This window comes from Argopecten irradians, chromosome 8 (genome assembly GCF_041381155.1).
Source record: "Argopecten irradians isolate NY chromosome 8, Ai_NY, whole genome shotgun sequence".
NCBI classification, from domain to species: domain Eukaryota; kingdom Metazoa; phylum Mollusca; class Bivalvia; order Pectinida; family Pectinidae; genus Argopecten; species Argopecten irradians.
In genome coordinates this window covers 13445666-13469552 of record NC_091141.1, presented here as the reverse complement: position 1 = coordinate 13469552, position 23887 = coordinate 13445666, and the positions used below count along the sequence as shown (strand labels likewise).

The following is a 23887-nucleotide window of genomic DNA, read 5'->3' as shown; positions in this document are numbered from 1 at the left end:
AATGCTCCATTAGTGTAAAGGTCCGGCAGTCCAATGGTCCATTAGTGTAAATGTATTATAGCCCAATAGGATCTAATAGTGTAAAGTCTGATAGTCCATAAGGGTCCATTATTGTAAAGTCTGATAGACTTAACGTTAAGGGTTCATTAGTGTTAAGGTCTGATAGTCCAAGGACCTGACTAAAAGTCTGAACTTGGTCTTATAGTCCAATGGTCCATTAACGTAAAGACCTGGTGGTCCAAGTGTCCATTATTAGTCTAAAGGTCTGAAAGTCCAAGGATCCATTAATGTAAAGGCTTGATTGCCAAAGAGTTCATCAGATCTTGGTCTCTTAGTCCAAGGGTCCATTTAGTGTAAATGCCTGCATAGTCTAAGGACCCAGCTGCAGTAGTCTAAAATTGGTCTTATAGTCCATGAGTCCATTTGTGTAAAGGTCTGATATCCCAATGGCCAATTAGTAGAAAATATCTTATAGTCCAATGATACCTTAGCTACCTTAAAGTTTGCTTACAAAGTACTAAAATAATTTTTGTGAAGTGTGTTTTTGGTTTTGACAAGTATCAACTCAACCGGCAAAAAAATCTAGCACCCACATGCTTATATTACAATTCGAAACAATATCGTCCAGAAATCGGTATAATCTTAATTATTTCGCAGAATGGTAATGTATTTTGCTAAAGTAATAAGTTCATTTCTTACCAGTCGATGATCATGTTTGCTTTCAAAAATTGTTTACGTTCGCCATTGGCGTTGGCATGTCTGGTTGATCAACGTCAGAGAGGCGCTTGAAATGGGTCGCGGGATTGACTAAAAACCGGATAGGCCTACAGTATCCCATCAAACTAAACGTAAAGGGCTATTAAAGGCCCACTACCTTTCCCGGTAAAAATTTAAATGTTTCTTAAAAATATTAAAGATGCTCCACCACTGACAAATGATATTTTTTTCTCAATCAAAAACAGGAGCAGACGATATAGTATTTTTCTTCAGTTACAAAAGTTACTTAGTTTACACCATTACCACATTGCCCTATATGGAATGAAGGACTGATTACGCATTCACCAAAGGCAAAATAAATTAAACACCAACTATCGTTCAAATGATGAACACAATTTTTGTTCAGTCGGCGGTGGAACATCTTTAATAACATAAGCAAATACATATGGATGGCCTCAGATGAGGTAACAACGTTAAAACACCAAACTGGTAACTGTGAAGATTCAGTTCGCTGTTTTGCCGTCTGGCGCAGTGCATAGTCAACTACCGGGCGCTATTTAGGACGAAGACGGGAAACATAAGACGACCCGCGTTATGAAAATACACATTTTATTTATTTCAATTAAATTGTTTCAGAAGATGATGATAAGTGTAGTATTAACGGTAATAATAACTTTTGCGGCTCTACAAAATTATCGATCTCTTTTTACATTCCCATTTTAAAAATTAAAGTAATAGTAATGGACGCAGGCAAGCATATGCCCCGATATCCATATCTAAATCACTCTAACAGAATTTGATCTAATAATTTTAATAGTTTTTTTTATTATCCTATTCTGATATTGTGTCCGAAAACAACATATGAAAAGTTCCTTGTCCTTCAATTAGTTATTATTCGAAGAAAGTGTATGATTTTCCTATTCCATGGTGGTCCTCGAACACGATAGACTTCTGTTTCCAATGATTTTGCTTCTTTACTCAGCTCTCTTTCCCTTTCTCTTTCGCATTTAGTTAGGTCAGTTCGTGTCTGTATAGCGGAAAACTTATGATGGTCCTTCAGTTTTTTAATGTTTCTGAAAATTGTTTTTTTTCATACCTGGGCAGTCTAGACACATGAGAACCGGCCGGCTAGTGCCGTTCGCTTCTGATGTCTTACCAAGTCTAATAACTTTCCTAATCCCAAATACATTCAAAATGTCTTCTACCATCACTGTATCGGCTTCCATTCGTTTTCTTCCGTCGTGTTCAGATTGCTCAGAGATTCCAAATAGGACGATGTTATTTTCCCGTGCTTTTCTGTCCCTCATTTCTGACACGATCACATCCGTAATTGGCTGTGATTCCTTTGTTTTCATCTGTATTTTAACTTCATCCTGTATACATGCTTTGATATCTGTAATATCAGTTTTATATTTCACATTTATCAATCTTTCAAGCTCTGATATCCTTCGTTCATATTCTTCCATTATTTCTCGACATCTTTCTTCGATTTTTTCTATCCGTCAATAAACTTTTTTCCCCTGTCACCCTACAAGGTGAACAAAACCACATGGAGTCCGATGTTGATAGGATTTCATATTTGCGTGTGTCAAAGTCTAGGCATCCAATGCAGAAATTGCTTTGACATCTATCACATTTCATAATGTTCGTTTTGCTTCCTACGTATTGTTTTGTGCATAACATACAGTCATTCTCCGTATCTGTACCCGCATCCTGACAGGATTCGTCAGATTGGGAAACGGCTGCTTTGGATCCAGATTTTGAAACGGATTCAGCTCGTGTTGCTACGGAGCCTCCAGGATTCTTTGAACTTCTGGTTTTGCTTTTTGTCATTTTACAAGTATCTGTTTCATACTCGATGACAGAAAACACACAAATCAGATAAAAAACATAGAGTAGATCACATTCATACCTAATTTGTTAATATTTATCGCATTATAGAGTAAATATAGACAAAAAAACTGCTCCATCACCACAGAGCTCCCTGGAACACAACTGTAACTATGCCGTTTCAGAAAGGAAGTGGGGCTTTAAAAACATTAATAACATCAAAAAATACATATCGATGACCTAAGATAAGGTTACAACACCAAACATACTACACCTATCACCACCTTGTGAGCATCATTTTAGTTCATCGATATAGATTTTTCATATTGTTGTTTTTAATTAAAGGCCCATTACCTTTCCCGAGCAAAATATAAAGGTTTCTTAAAAAAACATTAATAACATCAGAAAATGCAAACCGATGACCTAAATTAAGGTTACGACACCAAACATATGCAAGATTTCCTGCGTAACAAATGAAAACAGTGGAGAGTCAATTCGCTGTTTTGCCGTCTGGCGCAGTGATAGTCAACTACCGCGTGGTATTTAGGATGACGGCGGGAAACATAATACGACCCGCGTTATGAAAACAAACATTTTATTTATTTTAATCAAATCGTTCAGAAGGTGATGATAAATGTAGTATTAACGGTAAGTTAACAATTTTTGCGACTCTACAAAATTATCGATCTTGTTTTATATTCCCATTTTAAAAATTAAAAGCCGTTTCGGAAAGGTAGTGGGCATTTAAGAAACTTACTTTTGTCTCGAAAACGTAGTGGGCTAACTCAATCTTGATATCTGTTGTTACGTACCTTATTTTGACCTTTTCACACTTGTTTTATGGTGATTATCCTATTTATTTCTTCACCAGATGTTGGCAATGCTGCCCATAGTACTGTAAAGATTTCCGCGTGCAATTATTTCAAGTGTATATTGCCGTGACGGTCAGGATTCGCAAAAAATAATAACCAATGATTAATTTTAATAATTGTTTATAAAAAATGCATCGCCATAAAATGCTTATAAAATGCGAAATAAGCTCTGCCAAAATAAGCTGGTTTATATGCAGTAAGTAGATCTATTTCTTTCTTTTTTTCTTCAATCTGAGCAAGAATTTAAAAATCCTTTATCTAAACCAGAGATTTAAATCTGTCTGAACGATTTAAAAAAAAAAAGTATGACAGGATCTAATTTTGTTTTAAATAAAACTACTAGTCTAGTCAAAATCGATTTTTGACTACCATTCTAATCATAAATTCTTGATATAAGTTATTGCCCTTGGTAAGTAGCTCTTCTATGCGTGAAACAAGAATTAGTCCATTCAAGCGACATCGTGGCGAAGGAAGTTGGCCAACACGACTGTCAAAATGATGCAAATATCAGATTTTCAGAGTAAGAAAAAATGGTTTTCCATATTTTAATCAATTTTGACCTTTTACACACATGATATATTGGCGTAAGTGCTGAGGAAAGTGTTTCTTTCACAATTTAGTCTTGGCTCGAAGTGTCAACAAATGTTGTCATCTGCCGGTCGGGTCTGTTCTGTTGATAAACACAGTCCATCACTACCCTATCCAGGCTCCACTTTTACCAACATTCCTTAACTCTAAGGAATTCATTATCTTTGAATTATCCATAGGGAAACACCAGATACTTTAGTTAAAAGTTTACAAGGAACAGAGGAAAGTTGATAAAACTGGAATGTACACAGTTACTGACGGGACAGTATGCACTGTAACAGTTAGTTACAATGATTCATCTGAACTTGATGGTCATACGCTAGCCTTCAACTGGAAGCCTACTTAAAAAGTTTCAGCAATGGTCAATATTTTATTTTATATTTACATAGGTCGATACTACAATATTTTGTAAAAATCTGTCATCATCCTGTCAGATTGTCATATTGTACTGCTAATGAAGTTACATACATAATACTTAAATCTTATTTTAATGTGATATTTTTATTCAAGGCGCAATATAGATGTAACTATTTTGTAAGAAGGTGAAAATCCTACCAGAATATTAATTTCATATGTATATGGTAATTATATACACTTGGCATGTAGTACATTTTATCTGTCAAAATGCTTCAAGTCTGCTGTCAGCTTGTCAATTGCAAGCTAGCGAAAAAATACTAGGCCCTACATATACAGTTAGACTGAACCTACATCCACCCCATATACCTAGGTTCTGCTGATGAGTACCTGTATTGAACCTTCTCCACTACAACGATATACGTAGCTAGGGCTAGAATACATAATATGCATGGGTGTCGACCCAAAAAACCCAATTGATACATAACCTTGATGATATTTTCTCAAAATTTGTTTTTTCTGTAAGAAAGAATAATATTGAATTTATTTGACTATTGTGTACATGTGTGTATATAAAAAAGAGGGATTTATTGCCCTTTGTTAACACATTGCTTGCCATATAAATTTTCAAAATATCACTTCACCTGCTATAAAATTTATTTCTTTATTTGACAATAGAAATTGGTGTCGGACTGACTGGATTTGGAGTAGCCTTCCTTTTTCTTGGTGTACTGTTTTTCTTTGATAAAGGTTTGCTGGCGATTGGAAATGTAAGTAATGCAGCAAATATTAATTAAATAGCCAAATATACTACCATTAATAACATCAATCTAATATAAATTAGACTTGTAATTCTGCTCCACTACGATGCTCTACCTTACACTCTAATATAAGATCTAACAACTGCCCGTTTGGGGTCACCTCAGCATGACTCATGGCATAGAATCAGAACATCTCGGAACATACTGTTAGCCAATTTATACTTCCAAGAGAATCATACCGAAGATTTTGTAGGCGACACACTGATTGGCTAACCATAGGGGTCATGCTGAGGTGACCCCGAACCCGGAGTTGTTAAATCTTATATCGAAGCATAAAACGTAGTGGTCCGAATTACTGCTACTATTTTCTGCTCTTGACTCAAATTTCCTCTATGCTGTAAACTGTATAGAAAAAATAGATATGGCTTAATTAGTTTTAAAATTATCTTTCAGATTCTCTTCATATGTGGACTAGCATTTGTAATTGGCTTGGAAAGAACTGTCAAATTTTTCTTTCAAAAACATAAACTGAAAGCAACAGGATTTTTCATTGGTGGAATAGTGGTAGTTTTGATTGGTTGGCCTGTAATTGGAATGTGTGTGGAAATGTATGGATTTTTTCTCTTATTCAGGTAAGACTTATAGATTTATCATATATACTAATTTCTCAATATGTTCCTAAAATATCTACTTGATAAAGGAATTATGATGTTTCACAATATAGAATTGTTAATATTTCAGGAATATGGCTTATATTTAAATAACACATTAATTTTGGTAATATGCATTGAGACAGAAGTCAATTGTTCCATAATTGTCAAAATTTAATCTGTAACTCTACATATTTTTTTTCTTCGTCTTTCAGTGGATTTTTTCCAGTTGTAATTAATTTTTTACGAAGAGTTCCAGTCCTTGGAACTTTACTCAATATGCCTGGGATAAGAGCAGTAAGTTAAATATATAACCAACTGTATGTGTGTAAGGGCATGATCAATTATGTGTGTAAGGGAAGGGATGTAAATCTGCTTGTCTTGAAATCTGCTGAGACCCATTTGTAACGATCTACAGTGAGGGAGATCTGCAAATCTTAATAAAGCCACCCAAATAAAGATCTTTACACACACGCAAATCTATGAAGGTAATTCCCTTCCTGCCCACAATAATTCAAGTACAATAATAATTGATAAAAAAGACAGGTATGGATGATACATGATAAGGAGATTTAAAGGCTTAGCTATAAAAATAAGCTAGATATGTTTGATGATAAAGTACTGATATAAAATCCTTAATTATAGGTATACTAAGTGTTACACTTATCATTTTCTACCTCAGAAATTATATAAGATTGCCTTGGATTTAAAAGTATAATTATTGACTCATTATTATTGTATGTACTGATATACGATTATCAGATTGTAAAGTTGAGGATTTTAAAAATGTTTACACCCTAGATTTTACCAATAGTATGAATTACATGTATTATCATTGACAGTAAACTTAACACTTGTACTTTTATTTTATTTCAGATTGCAGATAAACTAGGGGAATCCAACTCGATGGTATAAAAATCTTTTTGTGACTTTATATCTCATTTGTATCATGATTACATTTGGAATGCATGCTGTAAATACAAACTTGTGCTGGGTGTGTGGCGGTCCTGTAGAGGTTATGGGATGAGAGACGACGCTTTGTAAGAGATTATCGGTCTAAACATTAATTTTTGCTTCGTTAATAAGGATGTAACTTTAAAGACACAGCGATTATCCTTTGCATGTTTTTTCCTATGAAAAATGTGGGTCTAGTTTCTAATATTGAATCTATACCCTATTGTGGATTAGCCTGACCTGATATGTAAGCCGTTGACAATTATCACATCGACACCTATGTCCATGTTGATTACCAAAGTACTGGATGGTGCTATATAAAACATCTGATTAAGGGATTTTTATACCAGTGGACACCTTAGTTTATTTATTACAGGTTTATAAAGATTTGAACAATCCCATAATGACTATCGTATATTATGATGAAATCTACTGGGTATACACATATCCTGTATTTGGTTATTCGGACAAAATGTGTTTCTTCCCAAATTATTTTCTATATTGTTAGTCTTGACAGACTTGCTGTATTTTCTTAAAATTGATATTTTAAGGTAGCTTTGTGTTGTCTTGAGTATAAGATTGAAGAAAATTGAAAATGAAAACGTCTCACATGTAAATGGTTCAAAATTTACTTGAATGATGAAAGAGGATTGAAATATTCTAAGGACAAAGGAAAGATTTATATCTCAAGCAAAAATCTCCGCGGACTTTTGGAGAGAAAAACGAACAGAAATTGTGAATTTATGGATATCATATTTAAAGCTATTACTTGAATAATGCTTGTAAGTTTTGGATGTTATTCATAGATACCAAGTTAATTAATGATTGGATCAGGTAAATTCCACTTGTCTTTAATGCCTATTTTTATACTGATACAACTAGTGCCATGAGTTAAAACATAAACCTGAAGACAATGCTATTTATTTTATTATCTGATAAACAAACAAACAATTGAAGTATTTTTACTGTGTTGTTGGCTGAATGTTTGTGGTGGTTATATTTGATGGGAATGTGTGTGTTAATGTGGAATTCAATGTAATTTATGAGAGTGATTGCTGTGTAAGTGCTTTGTATGTTCACCGTGATAAAAGGGTATACATCGATAGGACAAAATCATGACATAGGTAAATTGGAATAATAAAGAATTTTGGATAAAATTTCATTTTTATAAGCCTCCTGAATTTCTTATATATATTTCTTTGTAAAAGACACAAGAAAACGTGCAATATGTTACAAAGTGACGTGAACAAAATTCTACAAACTAACAGTTTGTGTACGAATGAATTTGTGTCTATGTAACAAATTCAATATTAATTCTGCTAGTTAGTAAAATCATACCCAGCATTACACTTTATACCAATCATATTTTGTAACAAATAATTGTTGTCCTTGAAAATGTTTGATTAATAAAAATTGTGATAGAAGAACAAAACTGAAATGTGTATTTTATACATAACAGTTCAGAAACTTCATTGAAGGAAACATCTGTAATGAAACATTCATGTGAGCTGATGTTTTTTTTATATTCATATTAATATTTGTTTTTACTCTAGTATTTATTTCATAAAGTAGATTAATACATGTACCTGTAACTTAACACTGGATACAGGAAGCTATACCTTGATCAATACAAAAACAATAACTTTGATTATGATGTCTAGAAATTATAAATGTTTAAGTAACTTACTTATGCTTGTACCATGTTGCAGTGTCCTCAGTCTGCCCATCAGTCGCCATTTCCTTAAAATAAAAATCCTTAAATCAGTATGGTATTTCAAGTCACTCTAGCCTTTTGAGTTTGTGAGTTGTACATGTATACCAAAATGAAAAATAACATTTTTTTCTCTTTTTGCCACCATTTCCAGGATAGCTATAAAGGTCCATTTCCAATGTTTTAAACAACACATTTTAATAAGAAATGCTTGCAGTTTTCATTTCAAATATTGTAAGTGAAGGTGGCACTATGTGGGACATTTGGATGTTTATATATACCTACATTATACCTGGTGTAGCGGCCACTTCTGTATTAAAACTACTTGCGTAAAAAAACACCTCATGGGGATCCAAAATGGCAAAATCTCCACACAATTTGACCTGTGTATATAGACCGTCTGACTATAACAATCGTTTTATCTTTGTCACCTGTGTAGTCATTATAGACAAGTTAAACAGAATGAACAAAGTATGTCATTTTGGCAATGCTCTTTACAGTCTTTCATCAGTAATCTGCCATGTCGGCGGATTATAATTAGCATGGAAATATATAACCGGATGCTGCACTTAATGTTTAAATCGAAGTTACTCTCACAAACGTTACATATACACTAAAATAATATTAAATCAGGAAATATGTGTTATTTATTCATTGCTTTATATGTATTTTCTTTGTATTTTGAAATATAGATTTACTTTGTATTTTGAAATATAGATTTACCTGTGTTTTGAAATATAGATTTACGTAATGTAATTATCAATGACGGATGTAGATATAAGTAACGTGGATTATGTTCTACGAAATTTCATAAAATACCACTGTATGGAAACACGTATTAGATATCTAGTTGTATATCCGAATTTCTCCCTTTATTATGCATAAGACATCATTGTAACAGACTTTAAATCGGTTCTGATTTTGAGTCTAATCTGTAATTTGATACAAGTATTCAAAAATATTATTGTAAAAACACTTTTTAGTATAATATAATTTAAAAACTGTGTATTATGAATGATTCCTGTTTTCTTGTTAATTGAGTATTGAATATTTCGTTATGTATAAATATCATTTGTAAATACGTCTGTAATGTCAGTGGAAATAATTCATTTATTGTTGTATGGAACTTATGATAATTTTGAATGAATATGCTGCAGATTGAGCATAATAAAGATACGTAACTTTTTTATCATTGAATTCTATTATGATTAAAAATGCATGCCAAGCCAAAGGAATAAGGGAAGACGTATATTCATTAGTGAATGTAGAAATGTGTGATGTTAAGTGTTAATAAATTGATAAATCAATGGATAAATTGATAAAAGTAGAAATATATGGCGGTATATACATTATTTGATTTATAATATTAGATAAAGAAGAACTAATGTTATACTATGTCTAATGACTAGTCCTTTCCTGTTTCATTGACCGTCCTTCTCGCGATTAGGGAAGAGGACAGCTTTTTACATTGACAGTGATCATATGATACAACAGGCGAAACGAGAATAAATATCAATGTATATATATATGTTGTATTAATTTAGATTGCGCTCTGAGATACTTCCATAGATCTGTCCGAAAACTGTACACGGCAGCCCGCCAGATCTCTTCCTATCTGTCAGTATGTAGGAAATGTATACCATCAGACTCGAGTCACACCACATCACTTTGCCTTATTGATGATGTAAAGGTACAGGAACAGCTGTTGGTGAAGTGTATATCTCTACTTAACACCCCTTCAGTGGGATACGGGCACAGACGTGTTTACATACAACCCAAGTCTCTATAAAAACGGATTAGTCCTTGGAAATGTTTATCCGCACATCACTGTGTACATGTTTCAACCTTGATTTGTTTTTAATCTTTTTTGAGGAAGGATATACAAGTGTTTATTGACGATTAAAGTTTCAAGATTTCAAGTTTGAATGGATCTATATCAGATACGAATTCGACAGATTTTGTTTTATGATTAAACACTGGTACTTAAAAAAACCCAATCCATTTGCATGTACTCAAAATGTTTTAATTATGCATCTGCAAAACACTGAAACAAGACGCACTAAAATAGTTGTCTTCATGAAGACATTGGAATTACGCCAGAATTTGATATTAATTAATTTCCCTGTAATCAACAGATAGTGCAAGGTTGTGCCCGCTTCCTTTTTTTCTAAAAGGTAATTACAATGTTCTAAAAATACTCCCAGGGGCTTATGACCAGGTAACAATCATTCGTGCCCGCAAGAAAAAAGAAATTAGCGTAGTTAATGAATCTTATTAGCAGTTGTTATTTTCATTCTTTCTCTCTTACAGAACGACATGGCATAGATAGGAAAAAAGGTAATTTGATTTGTATCATATTTCTCACCTTGTAGAAGTGCCAGCAGAAAGAAGCTTCAGTTTGATTATTTGGCATAAGTCACCCAGCGTTCTGTACTTATGTAAATAATACCACAGGGGGCCAACTCAATGAAAATGGATGTTGTCATACATTTTTTTTGTATTTGGTGGATGGACTGATGAGTATATATGACAGTCATGTAATTTTTTTTCAAAAAAATACGAGATTTGAAAAATTATTAAAAAATCGGGATATTTACTATATGTTTTATAGTAAATATCCCGATTTTTTAAATAATTTTTCAAATCTCGCATTTTTTGAAAAAAATCACATGACTGTCATATATACTCATCAGTTCATCCTCCAAATACAAAAAATGTATGACAACATCCATTTTCATTGAGTTGGCCCCCTGTGCAATGAATTATGATTCGAAAGAATTTTTTTAATCGAAATACTGTATTGACGGGTAATTCCAGGGGTGCCAATCTACGTCATCATCATACAACTTTTTTTTTTTTTTTTGCTAGATGTTTTCGCTCTTAATTGGTCATATTAAACACATTTGCCTACCATGATTGTTTCAACGCTGGCGATAACAAACATAAGGCGAATGTATTATCTGGGCACAGTTGTTCAAGAGGTGATTAGGCTAATATCAGTTTAACAAATTTTTTCAAGTGAAGATCTTATAATTTCTTTTGAAGTAAACTTGAAAAAAGTACTCCGTTCTTTACCCCTTGCCATCTTAAGAGGCGATATATTCACAGGTTTTCCATATAACAAGAAATGAAAATTTCACTAATCGTGTGATAGCGAATTACCTTTTGAACAACTGATATATTACAATGTAATTTTGCTTGTCACGAATATAAAATATAAAATAACCGCGTCATATTTTTGCAATATGTAACATGTGCGATCAGGCATAAAACGCTAGATAATGCTTATAAATGTACTCTATGTTGGTCTGGGTTCCTTGAGCATTGTCTTTTTTAACGCTGATGGTTGTTAACGGTTACTTATCGGCGCTTGGTGATGAAAAGGTTACCAACCATGCTGGCATTGATAAAGGTATAAGTTGGCACTTCTGAATTCCTAATAATGCAGATTGCAATTGACATAATGGCGAGAAAACTAGAGAAAACGCGAAGAATGACTTTGTACAGAATGTTGTTTTATTTACATTTCATATGTAAGTAAACTCTCCATTTTCACTTTGAATGGTTGGCACTAGGTGGCGTGGTTATACTTACTTTCATTTTCAATCATGTTATTTAATCACTTCATTCAATTCCTCTTTGGTTCAATAGCTGCGTATCTGTTTATTTCAAAGAAAAGCAAAAATTGTTGACAGGTAATGTACATGTATATGAAAGTTCTCTTCTGAAAAACACATTATAAGTGGAGAATATTCGTCCAACCTCGTTGAAGTTTCCACCAATTACTTCCTGTTCCATTGTATATTGTATGCTTTGTGAGCCGTCCTCTCGTTACTGCTAATGGCTGATTGCCTTGTCGGTCTTGTTGGTGCTAGTTCACGATCATTGTCTGTCAGGTTTTGTTTTGCATGACAGTTTCACTAAAGCCTTCACAAGCACAAAAAGTAACTTGATACTTTACTTGGGGAAAATATATTTCAATGACAAAACTTTTTTTGCATGCACGTATGTTCGGTTATGGGCTTTCGAAATCATAATGACCTTATAAGTGCTACACCTCCATCAAATTGTATGTTTATCAGTTTAAAACAGAAAATAAAAACAACTGAAATTGTGTTCATCTCTAGTTGCAAATGTTACATTCTTTACACTTTTTCAACTCTTATTTCATTTTTAGAATGTTTTGTTTATCAAGTAAAAATATATTTAAAAAAAATTCGTATATCCCTAAAAAATTCGTTACGCTTAACTATTGAATAAAATACTTTTTGTGCATGCGTCAAAAGCATAAAGATTTCATTTCTTTTAATTTGATATGCATACACTGAATCGATGCTATTCATATTCACTTTGATAACTTTTGTGTTTGCTCTGTCGACGGTGTAGCAGCCTAAAGTAAAGTTATGGAAACTGAAGTGTTGAATGTATATCACAAGTCAATCTTTAATATTTCTAAAACAATAACTGGTCTTGGACTGTCGTAATTCTAACGTTCTTATTTCTTAATTGTCTCTTTCCAGTCGTAACGTGTCAAAATCATCAGGGGGCTTGGGACAACGATTTCTAAAAAGGACCAGAAATACTGTACCGATTAAGTGTTAATACTTATACATATGCTTTAGTAACAATTCACGTGTTTGTTGTGTCAAAACTCTCCATCCTCATTGGAAATGTATTACAATCCAATAACATGTTTCATATGTTCAAAATATACATTAAACTGTTTCACATATTTTGATTGTAACGTTTATAAAGATGTATTGTAATTTTTGACGTTTGTCTTCAAGATATTGTATTTTATTTTTTGTATGATGCCATCTTTTACCCCAGTTGCCTGGTTGTTTTAGCGAAGATTTATAAACTGTAATTGTTAAAACGAAAAAAATAACAGGAGCGCCATTCAGTAGATATATCGAAAACATTAATATAACGAATTACTAACTAAATATTAAAGAATGGTTTCCTGTTGTTTTTTCTCTCAATTTATAAGGTGATTTTGGTCTTTCTAAGAATAACCTGCAGTTTGATGTGATATTAATCACTTCCGCTCAGGTCTTTTTCTGCTATTCCGCTTATTCTTTCGTCTCCCGACTGATAATGGTAACGAAGGTTTAATTACGATGCATCATAATACTCTCTGTGAGCTTATGCCTTATCGGAAAGTATTTGTCAGTTATATTTGTTCGTAAAATGGACATACCAACTGCGATATGTTCATCAGTAAAGTGATAGCGCTATAGCGTTGTTCAACGGCATTCCACGAGTCTAAGCTTTCCTATGCTATATTTGTGTAGAGTTTATTATGAATTTTGTGCGATATTAATTGATAAATTGGTGTAAATAACGAAACCTTTATGTTGTAAATTGATGTATGTTCAAAATCAGATTATTATCACTGTTTCATTGCGTAATGCAGTAGTTGATGCATCTTACTCTTAATACATGTACAACGGTTCCTTTGGAATGTTTGAATGCTGTTTGGTGCATTGATAGAAGATGAAACGATCGGATAATTCGACAACGTCTTTGTTATAATTCCTGATAAAACAGCCAGGATTTCACTAGTTATAATTGGAGTACCACCAAGGAAGTTATTATCTTAAACTTGTAAGAGAATTTGTCAGTATAAACACAGAAAAATGCAATCGTTTGTCTGTTTACCAGTAGTTCTACAGGTAATGTTATCCAAATGCGCTCAATCTCTGCAACAATAACTGGCCTTTTTACCCTGTATGTGGTTTACCAGACTTGTTTGTTTAGAAAACAAATTATAGTTCTGCATTCCCACACGTGTTTGTCTGATGAGGTCTTTCACTTGAGCAGACATTGTTTTTGTTGTCTAGGAGGAACCTTACTGTCGGCGCCGCAAATTCTTCACAAGTAGCATCAGATATACTTTGGAGTATGTATCTGAAAACCATCGAAGACTTAAATGAGAAAGTGTCTACAGAAGGAAGCTGCAAACCCGACAAGATCATGTCAGCTGAAAAAATAATCTGTGTACTCCTTCAAACTTCTGACTTTTCCGAAGTAGGCCAAAGACCTGGCAAAATGAAGATTTTTCCTCCGAAGTAGGTCAATATTAATTAAAGTTAAGATTTTTCGCAAAAAAGGTCAAATTTTGATAAAGTTTGTCCCATTTTTCCGTAAACGTAGTTTCTATGGAGTGGCTTTTCTAGTATTTTACGTGTAATTAGTGTTAAATCGACCATTTTCAAATCTGCTCGTCTCGTCATAAATAAGAAGCATTTGTTGTAATACGATATAGCTAATCTCGGCTTCTAATGTAAAAGACTTATAGTTTCGACAAATTCATAATGCACAAGCTGATACCGTATACTTAATGCAAATTTTGTATATTCACATCTTCAATTTTTCTAATACTAGTTATGTACTGCTTTATAATAAATGGATTAGTTATTTCAAAATATACCAACGTCTTATGTTGGCGATAGGTGAATTTATACGTTATAGTTATAATTCAACGACTATTTTCTGATCAAATAATTACGGAAAGGTCGTTTGAATTGGTCAAAGTGACTAATTTTCATTCCAAATGGTTCGCCATCGTGTATATTGTACATGTGGATTATGAGGGACCGAAATCCTATGGCTGGTAACGTAGTACGGGTCTCCATACATTCTTTGATCGGTAGTGTAGACAGGTGTCGAGAGGGTATTATTCCTTACAACAAGGAAACTGGTGATCAACGCACGTGCCATCCTCGAGGATGCTCACGTGCATACCTTATATAATCATGACCTCCTCATCGTGCATGCGCCAAACTACAGTATGCAAAGTACTTAATAAACGTCGAGTGGCTTACTCACCAAGATCACTTTTTTGTTTGTTATCCAATTAGTAATCTTCAAAGCAGAATCCGCCGAAGGAACATTTCGGAGTATTATTCATTCCCGAAGGCAATCTTTGGTATTAGGTTTGATGGCTTCGTCTTATATTTCCTCATTGTGTAGTTATCTGTGTACATGTTTGCCAAAGTGAATGTAATTCTATGAACCCATGTCAACATGCAATGTAATGGGCATTCCGCCCGGGTCTCGTGTAGCCAACGTGCATTCATTTGCTTTTATCAGGAGGTGGTTTTCCAAAGACAAATTATGCTATTATTTGATAGAAGGACGTACATGTTTAAAAATATATTGATGACGATAGCGAAATACTGATCTAAGAATACACATGGGACTGTGTATTAATAGTGTGGGTCAATAATCTAAGATGTTGGTAGGCGCTGAAGTATCTTTGTGATTTGTTTCACGATACGTTCTACCTTGACATTCATAGGTGTTTCGAGGAAGAGAAAATTCCTGTGGGACGATGTCTGTTTGTATCCTCACACTATACGTCAGCTGTCATTACTGCCGAGGGTAATATACCCGGTATTGACACATAGGACCGCGTACACAGCTTTCATGCGTTATTTGTCATTACCCGCATGGGCTCTGTACTATTGCAACCACGATGGCATATTATCTCTGCTTTCTTAATGACGGACATTTGTCTAACAGAGGGAACCATCAGTTCCCTTTATTGCTAATTTGAGTAAATAAGACTGTACACAGGAGATGAATGGCATAAAGTATCTTCACGGCTACTTCATTCCGCACATTTGGTTTGTGCCAAATATTGCGGCAGTTTAGTTTGACGAGTTCAGACTTAGTGTCAGTAGTTGCGGTCGAATTCCTGAAAAATATTTTTGGGGAATTTGTAACATAAATATATATTGATAAAGTCGTTAGAAACAGATGTGCTTAAATAGAAGGTAGAAAAAAAAGTTGTTATGTATTAGGAAAACATACATAGAAATCAGTTTGAAAAGTTAGACTAATCATTTGATATAGAAATGGTTATTTGTGTACGGACACTGATCTGAAGCAACTAGTGTCGGCGTTGGGAAAACACTAAGTTAAACATTTATGGTAATAAACAAAAATAGAGCCAGACAAAAAACATCTTTTCAGACTCTATTTGATTTTCGAATGAAACGTCGGAGTATTGATATTCTAGATTCAGTGGGATATCAAAACCAATATCATCAGTTTTCTTTGGTTACAAGTAGTATGGTATATGTCAAAATGTTTAATCGGTCTACCGCAACAATGTTTGGTCGAGTTCCAGAGATGGTTGTATTACGCTAAAGCTGTCAAAGATTGTAATATATATAGTCTCGAGACTCTATCCCAGATGTGTGAGATGGATACCTTAAATGAACTATTGGCAATAAACCTGTTCTGATTAAGCCTAGACTTTTGTTAACTTGAAACAATTCATGTGTTTGTTATACAATTTCAAGCCTATTTATGCTTCAATTTTGTCTTTTATTTATGTCTTTTGAGAAGTTCTCTTTTTAATTTATAATTTTGAGAGTATGGAGTCTCTCTCTCATGATGCCTCACCTCTTGCTAATGTATTGTAGATGGAATGCATTAGGTCATATTATTTATTGTTCGGTGGCGCGTCACACACAAACATATAGGAATGTTTCCTGGTCCTATTGACTCATGGAAGACATTATGTGCACGGATCACTCTATTGATGACGTAAGCAGAATGCACGTACGCTGAAGAAAGCACATTTAGTGCACACATACGGTCACATAAATCGCCGATTATTGTCTACGTAATGTTTCACACAAAAACACTTTACAGTAACTAGGGGTTACCACCGTAGAATCTCGTCAATTCTCACCTCGTCTAACACGTGCCTGAGCGATCGCACACATCTGGTCTCTATGGGGGTTCAGTTTGATGTTTACTCAAGATGTCGCTAAGATGAGAGGTACCGCGCGTTCAGCCTCAGAAGTCATCGTAAATAGCTCTAAGGTGACTTTGAAATTAGGACGAAGGTCAGCGAATCTCTTCAGTGGTTCTGAGTGCGTTTTAATTGCTATCATAAGAAAACAGTTTAATGTGATAAATGTATTTTGAAACAGCTGGATCCGACATGAATCGGCCAAATCCTATTGACTTAGATCTATGAGAAGCTAATTGGTAATATGGAGATTTTTCCGGGTGATAAGCCCTGCTGGTCTGTCATATTTCTTATCACATTGATACAATCGTACCTACATGGATTTCTAAATATATCCGCCAGATGCAGAAACTACATTCAGATGATAGATAATTCTCGAACGATGGCAGACCAGCTTAATATCCACAAAGTGATATGTTCAGTCTTACATCATGGACCAATAGTAGTTATTTAACTAAACACAAGTTTGCTATGTAATATAACATAAAGTATTGAGAATGAAATATTTAAATGGTGTGAATTTCCTCATTCGTTTTCTCGCCGTGTATTCTAAATAACTTAGCTTTCCACAAGCTGAAATATTCTAAACGTGATGCAGGATCAGTTTTCGTTATAATTAACATTACGTAAAGTACTGCGGGAGATATTAATAAGAAATGTACATGGTTAGATGTTAAGCTGTAAGACACCAATATTCAGAATTCGTTACTTGAAACATTGTAACAAAATTGAATTGCTTGTATACCTTGTGTACGGTAACCTATTGAGGGATTGTGATGATTATGCCACCAATAAATACATCTGTTGTATTTTGTCGAATCTTACCACCCATCTACATAATTACCCAGATCATGATGTACGATAACACACTACGCCACTGTTTCCTAGTTTTACTAACTCCGCCATAACTTTTGAATATTAAATGCATAGTTTTGTGGTTTGTATTACGTTTCACATGGCAGACACGCATTATTTGCTATCAATGTAATAATAGTACGTGTGTAATAGTATTGTATTAGTTTATTAACTCGGTAACAGAAATCAACAATAACTCTTAGTTTCCGTGTGAGATTCTGCCACCATACTTACAATTTACAAAAAATGCTATTTGAGTTTTTTCAGCCCAACCGCACTTAAAATTTAAATGCTAAAGAGAGATCCCTCCTGACCTTTCCTCTAGAATGTAATAAACAAACATTGATTGTTCTTTGACAACAGACTATTGAAATACAATATACATTCCTCAGTCTACACTATAATCATAGCAGTTCGGCGTATACTGCGGAAGCTTACTGTTCCGTTAATTGACTTTAAAGTACGTATTTAATCACGAATCGCTACCATTTCAATTACTCTAAAGTAGACATCGACTGCTCGGATGGTTTACTGCAATGGTGAATGGGGATATGGAAATATCTAAGGCGCGTACTTCATAGCTTCAAGCGTAGTTAAAAACAAATAAGGAACATGATTCTTTCTGATATCAACTTCTTTATAATCGTACTATAATATGTGTTTAATCCGAATAAGTCAAGTTATATCGTTCTTGAGCCGTCCAACTACTCATGAGAGACCGGAGATACAATTGAGTATTATAGGATATATTACTACAGCTTTACTAACTCCGCCATAACTTGTAAACATTAAATGCACGGTATTGTGGTTTGTAATGCGTTTCACAGCGCAGACATGCGACGTTGATATAGTTTGCTATCAATGTAATAATAGTATAATATTATTGTATTAGTTTATTCAGTAACAAAATTCAACAACAACTCTTATTTTTCATGCGAGATTCTGCCAACATATTTACAAATTGCTAAAAAATGCTATTTGAGGTTTTCAGCCCAACCGCACTAAAAATATAAATACTAAAAAGAGATCTCTCCTGAGCTTTTCTCTAGAATGTAATAAACAAACCGGAAATTCACTGGTCCGTTAATTGACTTTAAAGTACGTATTTAATCACATAACACTACCATTTTAATTACTCACATATTTTAAAGTATATAAATAAATAGGAGTTCGTGTCAGAAAGTATTATGTTCCTAATTTGTTTTTATCTACGCTTGAAGCTATGAAGTACGCGTCTTAGACATTTCCATATCCCCCTTAACCATTAAAGTAGTCGATGTCTACTTGAACGACTGAAGATAACATTACGGTAGAACAATTACAATGGACTATAATAGGATGTGTTAGTTTATGTTAATAGCATCCAAAATATTTTTCGTTTCCAACCTTGAGTTAATGTGACAGAATCAGCAATTTTGAAGTCACGACTTCAATCAACGTAAATACAAATGTAAAGTCAATATGGTGATGTTTATCCTAAAGATGCTCCACCGCTGACAAATGATATTTTTTCACTGTCAAAAACAGCAGCAGACGATTTAGTATTTTTCTTCAGTTAAAAAAGTTACTTACTTTACACCATTACCGCCGTTGAAAATTTTGAGTTTCTCATTTTACTTAAAGTTAAAAATATAAAAAAAAAATTAATTGCATCCCGAAAAAAAATCCGTGGCATTATATCCTATATGAAATGAAGTACTGATTGCGCATGACCTAAATGCAAAATAAATTATTCTGTATTATTTTTTGTGTTAATTAGACTTATGTATACACGATTAAACACTAATTATTCTTCAAATGATTATCATTTATGCTCTGTCGGCGGTGGAGCATCTTTAATATTATTATAATAATGATGGGTCCACTTGTATAAAACATTATAGAGGATGAGATCTCCTCGATGTGTAGACAATGAGATACTTTCCTCTTGATGCTTTATACAAGTAAACCCATGCGTGTTAAATATATTCTGTAATTCATAGCGATTGACATATTCGTTAAACTACACTTAACCCATGACATATTTCAGACCTTTTCATGACATTTTTTTTTTCAAAATGACATAACCGACCGCTATGATTTACAGAACCTAAAAGTCGTTTAAACATTTAGTGTGTTTTTATAGGACAGAAAACATATAAATAATATAAACAAATAAGAAAATTTAATGATTTAAAAAATACAAAATGAGGGAATATGCACATTTCTGTACACAACAATGACAAAATAAAAAACAAGGATCGCCGTGCGACGCACGGTATTAGCTTACGATAAACCACTGAGTCCATCTCATCCGTCCCGTCACAAATGGAATGTTCCACTTTTTGTCTGAAAACTTTAACTTCAACTGGTAAATAAATAACTACACATTAAAGATGTGTTCCGAAGCATGAAATGATATTGATTAACCAGGATCTTGAAACCATTATACTGTTTTGAAAATGAATAAATCCAGAGGATCACGCGGTAGATTAGCATTTAGCTAAATTATCCTCTGTTTAAAGTCCATAATTGAAAGTACCATCCAAATCGCGATCATGTAGGTTTTTTTCACTCAGTTTTAGTTTTCACAATTTCAAAATGCGCTGTAAAAATATTCATAAAATACGATAACAATACTGTACAAATGACCAGCAAATCACAAAACAATACTATAAGTCAAGGTCGCTGTGACCTAGTTTCACAATGGCTTGAGAAGTTCTATGGGGACGAAGCGTTCCTTTTTGGCCTGGACTTCTTTGGGAGCTGGAGCCTCGATGCTGAGGACACCGTCGGCTGACAGTGATGAGGTCAGAGCTAATGGGTCGACAGCCTTGGGGAGCGTGTAGGACTTTGTAAACTCACGGTATACAGATTTACCCGGTGATTTCTCTTCATGCTTTGCGTGTACAGTGAGCATACTGTCCACAGTCTTGATGTGAATGTTCTCGGGTGCGTATCCACTAACGTCGAAGGTCAAGGACAGTTTTTTGCTTCCAGAACGGCTTTCAACATACGGTTGGTCGACCTTCAACATCGGGTCACCATCAAATCGGAACATGCTTTTCCTCATATTTTCTAATTCCAAATCAAATTTCGAAAAGTCATTGTCAAAGTCCATGCTGATATCTGAGAACATGGATTTTTGTCTGTCGAAGAAGTTCCAGTCGAAGAAGGTAGTGGGGACAAGGCGTCCTCCACCAATTCCGGCTCCCATGAGGGAATCACTGGCGCCCACGGAACTACCCTTGACCATTGGGGAGTCAAAGGCAGAACTGGAGCTCTTCATGGTTGAAGTTGTGCTCACAGACTTCATAGAGCTCATGGTGGAGCTCATGGTCGCAAACTCTTTATCCATTTCTGCAAGGTTTTTGTCGAAAAAGTCGCTTTTCATAAGATCCATTTTTCTAAGTGTTGTAACAGATTCTCAATCAATAACCAGCAATATGAGCGATCCTGTAGATGTGTGAGCGGTGTTGCCTGCTGCCTGTTGGTTGTAATATGTGTAGTACGTAATAGCTGTGGTGTACTGGTCCGGTACGATCGCTCGATCTCTCAAGTTTGATACCCGATGCTGGTATAAGGGTCTATTTATACACCTCCAATGACTGCAAAACACGGTGCGGGGATTCCTTTTGACTCATCTCTCGCAGAACTATTTTGGGCCGGACGACACTCATTGGCCAAACTCTTCGACGTAAATGTAAACAACCAGGGGCTCCCTTAGGAAGGCTACCAGAATAACCAAACCAAATAACATTAGATAAGAAACATATTCTAATTTTGTTAATAGTTTCTTTGAATCCAGTTTCAACATACATTTTTATCTGTTTATTAAAGGTATGATTTGGTTTTTTTTTTATTGTACGGTTTTATTATTCTTTTCATCCGCACACCCTGTTTTAGGCCTCCCGGTATCCGTCTCAGCATCAGTCTCTGATGGGTGTGTATATTACACAATTAGATGACACCTCTAACGTTTTGTCTTATCTACTTCTTTATCGTTCAAAACAAGATAACAGATCTCCACCCAAAAATCTAGGAATTCGGAGGATGAGTAAATATGTCCCTTTTAGAAAATTCTTCGTCAGGTGTTTGTTATGTTTCGTAAAACATTTAATAGCAACATGACTTATAACTTAGGGAATGTGTGTATAGTAAAATAGGTATGTGGGTCTACTACGTATATACTACAGATTTGTTATTCCAAATGACTGACTCGCCCATATACGTGTAACACACGCCCCATTGTACCTGGAGCTATGCAGGTGACTTCAAGGAGACTGGGTGAATGGCAGTGTTATATGACGGTCATTGAGACTTTCATTCTCATCGTGATAAAACTTGTTAGAATGAACAGTGACTTTATTATATCATTAGAGGGTGGTGATCAGTGACCCACACCGAACACAGGAAAACCACAATATATGACACTATACATCGTACTGAAAACTAACGTATTTTAAGTATATTTTCATGGTATGATTTTCAGATTTTCATATTTCTTAAAAAAATAATAAACAAGTAATAATATTTATATATTACAGGATAAATGAGATGGTGTCTCATTAATCGTGTAATGTATATAAAGATATTTTATATATAATAGCGGAAAACGACGACACATGGCTGTCACACAAGTATTACCGCAAGTTAAAATTACTTATAATAAATCTTTAGATATTTCATGTCGAAACATAGCTGTAATATCAGACAATGTCATTATGATATATCACATAACATAGATGATTAAGTTGTTTTAAAGACGACAACACCGATTAAGTCGACAACACGGTCATAACAATTCATACGGATATAGACCAATCTGACCAATAAATAAGTAATGATTATCTACAATAGAATGTTGTTTGATTTTATCTTATTTATGGCCTGGACTTCTTTGGGAGCTGGAGCCTCGATGCTGAGGGACACACCGTCGGCTGACAGTGATGAGGTCAGAGCTAATGGGTCGACAGCCTTGGGGAGCGTGTATAAACTCACGGTATACAGATTTACCCGGTGATTTCTCTTCATGCTTTGCGTGTACAGTACTGTCCACAGTCTTGATGTGAATGTTCTCGGGTGCGTATCGTCCGGCTTTCAACATTCGGGTCACCATCAAATCGCAATTTTTCTAATTCCAAATATCAAATTTCGAAAAGTCATTGTCAAAGTCCATGCTGATATCTGAGAACATGGATTTTTGTCTGTCGAAGAAGTTCCAGTCGAAGAAGGTAGTGGGGACAAGGCGTCCTCCACCAATACCGGCTCCCATGAGGGAATCACTGGCGCCCACGGAACTACCCTTGACCATTGGGGAGTCAAAGGCAGAACTGGAGCTCTTCATGGTTGAAGTTGTGCTCACAGACTTCATAGAGCTCATGGTGGAGCTCATGGTCGCAAACTCTTTATCCATTTCTGCAAGGTTTTTGTCGAAAAAGTCGCTTTTCATAAGATCCATTTTTCTAAGTGTTGTAACAGATTCTCAATCAATAACCAGCAATATGAGCGATCCTGTAGATGTGTGAGCGGTGTTGCCTGCTGCCTGTTGGTTGTAATATGTGTAGTACGTAATAGCTGTGGTGTACTGGTCCGGTACGATCGCTCGATCTCTCAAGTTTGATACCCGATGCTGGTATAAGGGTCTATTTATACACCTCCAATGACTGCAAAACACGGTGCGGGGATTCCTTTTGACTCATCTCTCGCAGAACTATTTTGGGCCGGACGACACTCATTGGCCAAACTCTTCGACGTAAATGTAAACAACCAGGGGCTCCCTTAGGAAGGCTACCAGAATAACCAAACCAAATAACATTAGATAAGAAACATATTCTAATTTTGTT

The 23887-nt window shown here is 34.7% G+C and overlaps 3 protein-coding genes and 1 pseudogene across 5 annotated transcripts in view; 1 reads left to right on the top strand and 3 right to left on the bottom strand.

Annotated features, from left to right (window-relative positions):
* The window catches only part of LOC138329424 (leucine-rich repeat and IQ domain-containing protein 1-like), a 49662-nt gene extending 48883 nt beyond the window's left edge, over nt 1-779 (bottom strand). Inside the window, exon 1 of the mRNA XM_069276418.1 lies at nt 700-779. The gene's annotated coding sequence lies outside the window, so the exon portion shown is untranslated. The remainder of the gene's footprint in view (nt 1-699) is intronic.
* A 3074-nt stretch (nt 780-3853) lies between these two features.
* On the top strand, nt 3854-16647 carry LOC138329423 (vesicle transport protein GOT1B-like). 3 transcript variants are annotated; one of them, XM_069276416.1, is made up of 7 exons: nt 3854-3939; nt 5040-5131; nt 5576-5754; nt 5988-6069; nt 6649-6681; nt 10748-10774; nt 14281-16647. In XM_069276416.1, exons 1-6 carry the CDS (start codon nt 3915-3917, stop codon nt 10760-10762), a joined length of 426 nt encoding a protein of 141 aa, XP_069132517.1. In that variant the 5' UTR covers nt 3854-3914; the 3' UTR covers nt 10763-10774; nt 14281-16647. The 3 variants fall into 3 exon arrangements, with proteins under 3 accessions (XP_069132517.1, XP_069132516.1, XP_069132518.1); XM_069276415.1 differs by lacking the exon at nt 14281-16647 and adding an exon at nt 12958-13210; XM_069276417.1 differs by lacking the exons at nt 10748-10774; nt 14281-16647 and adding an exon at nt 12958-13210.
* Nucleotides 16648-20211: 3564 nt separating this feature from the next.
* On the bottom strand, nt 20212-21613 carry LOC138329422 (alpha-crystallin A chain-like). The gene has a single exon (XM_069276414.1). The coding sequence runs from the start codon at nt 21442-21444 to the stop codon at nt 20743-20745; it is 702 nt and encodes a 233-aa protein (XP_069132515.1). The 5' UTR covers nt 21445-21613; the 3' UTR covers nt 20212-20742.
* A 1279-nt stretch (nt 21614-22892) lies between these two features.
* LOC138329017 (alpha-crystallin B chain-like) lies at nt 22893-23680 on the bottom strand (annotated as a pseudogene).
* Nucleotides 23681-23887: the final 207 nt, after the last annotated feature.

Coding starts and splice junctions, on each gene's coding strand:
- LOC138329423 (XM_069276416.1), top strand. CDS start 3,915: ATGATGCAAATATCAGATTTTCAGA. Junction 5,132..5,575: donor GTTTGCTGGCGATTGGAAAT/GTAAGTAATGCA, acceptor ATTATCTTTCAG/ATTCTCTTCATATGTGGACT. Junction 6,070..6,648: donor ATATGCCTGGGATAAGAGCA/GTAAGTTAAATA, acceptor ATTTTATTTCAG/ATTGCAGATAAACTAGGGGA.
- LOC138329422 (XM_069276414.1), bottom strand. CDS start 21,444: ATGGATCTTATGAAAAGCGACTTTTTCGACAAAAACCTTGCAGAAATG.